Source organism: Austrofundulus limnaeus, unplaced genomic scaffold, assembly GCF_001266775.1.
Source record: "Austrofundulus limnaeus strain Quisiro unplaced genomic scaffold, Austrofundulus_limnaeus-1.0 Scaffold176, whole genome shotgun sequence".
Taxonomy (NCBI): domain Eukaryota; kingdom Metazoa; phylum Chordata; class Actinopteri; order Cyprinodontiformes; family Rivulidae; genus Austrofundulus; species Austrofundulus limnaeus.
This window is the reverse complement of record NW_013952578.1, coordinates 577,603-582,783: the sequence shown is the minus strand read 5'-3', so window position 1 is coordinate 582,783 and position 5,181 is coordinate 577,603. Positions and strand designations below refer to the sequence as shown.

Here is a 5,181-nt window from a genome sequence, read left to right as displayed (position 1 = left end):
ATAAAAATGTCTCTTTTGAGGGAGGTCTTCTGAGACCAGGGTCAAAGACAGGTGGAAATGTTTATATTCCCTCTCGGGGTGACCCCGTCAGTATTTTAGTTGTCTTTTTTCTGGCTGCTGTGTCAAACACCTCACAGATCTAATGGGATTTTTTTTTCATACTACAAAATGAACACAGTGTGAACTAATCCCACACATAACTCGACGCCCTCTCCAGCTGTTGCAGCAGCTGTTTCCAGGATTTAAACGAAGCACGTTACCCCCAAGAGACTCAATCCTGGTCTGCAAATCACTGTGGAAAAAAATAACAAACGTTTCTGCCTTGTGATTTCATTCATATCAGTGCATAGAATTAAAGTGATTCTGGAGCAACCTGGGAGGTTCATGCATAAAATGTGAAAATTTTTAAACCGTAAATCATGCAAATACCTTTTTTGGAGGACTCATTGCCAGATTATAAATTCAGAGGTGGAAACAAACATGAAGCCCCTGCGTTAAATATCTCAACACAAAGCATTTACTGCAGCTAATTCAATGTTTTCTCTCTTAATTTTAAACTTCAAAACTGTTTAAAGGGCCAATGTTATGTGTTTCTCAGGCATATATTTAAATACTATACCATAATAAAGTATCTATGTCACCTTTAATTGTTATTAAAAGGCTCTTTTTATGTTTAAATAGAAAATAAACTTATCTTCTCATCACTTCCTCTTCTAAACGCCTTGAAATTGGCCTCTGTCTCTTTAAGAACCACCTTCTGCTTCCGTTTTGCCCATTTCGGTGCGGGGCCTCGCACTCGCAGGGGGGTGGTGGGGCTGCCATGATGCAGTTTACTTGGCATCTGAAAATACATTTCCTCAAAGGTATTTTTAATTTGAAAATAGCTTCACTGAGTGAGAAGTAATGTTGAGAGCTCAGCAGACAGTTAGGTTTCACTTTCACTTTCACCCGAGAGCCTGCAGGAGTCATGGGCGGGGTGTGTGTGGGGAGGGAGGGGGTTCGCTCTGCCATGAGGAAGCTCGGCTTAAAGACACGTCCCAGGGGCGTTTCTGGTCCCCACCTGTCGTTTTGCTCCTCAGCATGGCTTCATAAAAACGCTGCAGGATTTCTCARACATGCATGAATGAGTCAGAGCAAGGCTTTGGGCATGTTTTTTTATGAGAGTATAACATTATAACATGATATATAACTCAAAAATGTTGATTTTACATAATTTGCCACTTTAACATAAATGTATGGAATTACACGGGACTCCGAAGAATTTTTAGTTTCTCATTTTGCAACGTTTGTATCACCTTACTGAAACACCAACCAAAGGTTGATAGGAGACCAATTAACAGGAGCCCAAGGAGAAGATTAGCAGTGAAACATGGACTAACACGGATGAAGGGATTGTTAATACTTGTATCAGACAATAATTAAAACAGATTTACAGTAATGACTTGTGATTAATTGTGATTGTTAAAGCTAGTGTATGAGAGTAGAAAATAATGACAATGGACAGAAAAATATGCATCAAATAAAATCACTTCACTTCAGTTACTTGTTGAAGTGACTGAAGTGAACTTTAATTCCAGCAGGTTTCCACCGTTAAACACATTTTTAATCCCTTTTTATCCACGCAGGAGCTGGAGGCTGGTCTCCTCTGCTGTCAGATAAATACCAGTGGTTGGAGGTGGATCTGGAGAGACGAACCCAAATCACCGCTGTCGCCACGCAGGGCCGCTATGGCAGCTCTGATTGGCTGACGGCCTACCTGTTGATGTTCAGCGACACAGGACACAACTGGAGACAGTACAGGCAGGAAGACAGCTTAGGGGTAAGTTTTCCTGCCACTAAATGTCAATTTGAAGGTGCCTACAAATGTGGCCCACCAAAACCCCAAAAACGTAGGCTGCTCCTGAGGATCCCACGCGGCCCACTGTTTCCCAGAATGCATTGTACTGTCAGCAAATAAAACAGCAAAGCAAAGACAGCAGATTTTTTAAATTATTATTTTACGGCAGATATTTATTTATTCTTTTTTTTATGATGGAGTTTGGAAATTTATCACAGCCCGAAGAAAGTAAGTTAAGCAACTTAGCCGAAGAAACTTTTGTTGCAATGAGATGTTAAAAAAACAGTTACAAGTTCTGATGCTGAAGCTAAACTCAAATTATTAATACTTCGATGAATTTTATGAAGATACATTGAAAAAAAAACAACTGAAGTGCTTGGTCATGTATACATCTTCCGTAAACTAGACCGTCTCATTTCACAGCCATTTACGCAGCTGAGGTGTAGAAAACCATGTCTTCTGGTTGAAGTTGAACTGATTGTTTGCTCGATGAAAAATGACTCTGAAAACAAGGCTGGTTTGAACAGCAAGAACCTTTATTTTTGCAGTTCAGGAGATACAGCCTAAAAAAACCAAATTGTGGCCTCCAAGTCAAATGATTCACCAAGTAAGAAAGATGGAGAAACGAAGGCCAAGGGCGGGGGCGTACAGGGCTCTTTATACATTTTCCACAGATGTACATAAATCCTGTCACGGTATACCTCAAGCGTTCTTCTTTCCTAATATGGTGATATGTGCCGAGCTCTGAAGCTGGAGGCTCAAGGGGCCTCACATCTATGCATTCCTGAGACAAACCCCCCACTCTTAGACACTACACAGCCGACATGAGCGGTCTACGGCCCACGTAGACCGTGGCCAACATTGACCGCCGTCTATATCAGTTGCAACCCATGAACTGAACTGAGACACAGCCTTTATGTTGAGCAGCAGTGTACAAACTGAAGTAGATGCAGTTTAAAATTTGTTTAAACCGTTAACGCCAGCCTGAACTCATGCTACAAGGTAGGATAAATAAGTGATAATCATGAATTTACAGTTTAAATGGTCAAAAAGTCGACTTGTTTTATCAACAAATCTTACACACTCTGCAGCCGTTCATATTCAGAGATGATTGCCATAATTTCTTTGGTTGTTTTTCCTGTGATAAACAACAAAAACAGAATGGAGAAAAAAAATTGTGTTATATTTAGAGCCTGTTTTAATAAAACTTGCTGCTGTACTTTTACTGAATATTTGATATAATTTGGAAGCAGTCAGACATGCCTGCCGCCTCCTTGGAACAAAGAACACCCCTCCTCTCACGGAAGCCTGAAGAGCAACTTTTAATTCAAATTTGACAATATGAGTTTCTCTGTCTGTGAAGGTTACACATTTTCTCTTGCAGAAATCACTGGAAAGAACAGCGGTAGAACTTTTTAGGCTTTAAAAAAACTGTTGATCTGACAGTCGGCAGGGAAGATGGTGCATCCAAATTAGAATGTCTTTTAAAGTTACATATATTAGTCAAGGTAGCTTAGTGTCCTAGAAAAGATGGGGGATTTCACTTTAAAACCTGCTGCATCTGTCACAATTTCCCCTTGACTTTTAAATCTTATACTGTATTATTCAACTCCAGGTTTGGAAATAATCTACAGGGAATCTGGAAGTAGCTGAGTGACATTTTTAATAAATACAACAGAAATAGTGTTTTAAGTTTTGAGAGGTCGACCGATACATCAGACGGTCTATATTTTGGGCTGATATTTTCTTTTCTTGTGTCGTGACTGATTATTGTTATATACAGTATTTAAATTTTCTACATTATTTGCTATCCATTGTTAACATGATTTATTAACAAATGTTTCTTTGTTTAAATTGAGACTTGTGTAACATTTCTTATGATTGTGTCTCTTTTTATCATCATAAAATCGGCAGCTCATATCGGGGATCGGTTAGACCAGGAGGGTCAAACTCATTTTCACCGAGGGCCACATGAGCATTATGGTGGTCCTCAAAGGGCCAGTTGTAATTTATTTTGACGTTTAATTTAGACAAAACATATTCCTTGTCTCATTGCTATGACTGAGCACCGCTAAAAATAACTGAGCTCTGCCTGGTATTTCCTGCACAGAAACAGCGTTTTCAACACGTCCTATTATTAACACTGAAAAGTACCATGTGTACAACTGACTAAATGTGAAATACATAATATAGAAATACTATTAAAACTAAAAGAAAGCGTTTTACTCACTAATGAGTTGTAGTGAGTAGCTGCCATCTTGAATTCTGAACTCTCCTACTTACCAACAGGGAATTCCAATGCATAATCAGCATGCATTATGGGAGATGTAGTTTGTGGTCGATGTTGGCTTATTTAATACTGTTTGATACTGTAATGCTATCCAACAAAATTTCTCAGTTACTTAAAGCCAACAGCTCTCGGGCAGGACAAGTATTATCGTTCACCTTTTAAATTAGCTTATTTTGCTGCAGAGATGAGGATGTTCTCATTCTTGATAGAGAGGAACGTTGGTTTGAGAGGAGTAAAAAAAGACATTTTTGTGAAGAAAGACCGTCCATCATTAAACAGAGGTGGTGGCCTCCGTTTTCAGTGGTCCCCCTCCTACAGTGCTGCTATTGCCAGTATCAGTCCACCCCCTGCCTCCATGTGACTGATACTCACATCACATGGCTATCAATGACACCTAATTAACACATATTGTTAACAGGTGGTGGCCTCCGTTTTCAGTGGTCCCCCTCCTACAGTGCTGCTATTGCCAGTATCAGTCCACCCCCTGCCTCCATGTGACTGATACTCACATCACATGGCTATCAATGACACCTAATTAACACATATTGTTAACAGGTGGTGGCCTCCGTTTTCATTGGTCCCCCTCCTACAGTGCTGCTATTGCCAGTATCAGTCCACCCCCTGCCTCCATGTGACTGATACTCACATCACATGGCTATCAATGACACCTAATTAACACATATTGTTAACAGGTGGTGGCCTCCGTTTTCATTGGTCCCCCTCCTACAGTGCTGCTATTGCCAGTATCAGTCCACCCCCTGCCTCCATGTGACTGATACTCACATCACATGGCTATCAATGACACCTAATTAACACATATTGTTAACAGGTGGTGGCCTCCGTTTTCATTGGTCCCCCTCCTACAGTGCTGCTATTGCCAGTATCAGTCCACCCCCTGCCTCCATGTGACTGATACTCACATCACATGGCTATCAATGACACCTAATTAACACATATTGTTAACAGGTGGTGGCCTCCGTTTTCATTGGTCCCCCTCCTACAGTGCTGCTATTGCCAGTATCAGTCCACCCCCTGCCTCCATGTGACTGATACT

The 5,181-nt window shown here is 40.7% G+C and overlaps 1 protein-coding gene across 1 annotated transcript in view; it reads left to right on the top strand.

The window, feature by feature from the left end:
- Positions 1-5,181, top strand: part of LOC106524099 (contactin-associated protein-like 4) — a gene marked incomplete at its 5' end in the record, with an annotated part of 134,188 nt that overhangs the window by 48,806 nt on the left and 80,201 nt on the right. The window contains 1 exon segment of the mRNA XM_014017758.1: positions 1,626-1,819. Coding sequence (XP_013873212.1) covers positions 1,626-1,819 — 194 coding nt within the window.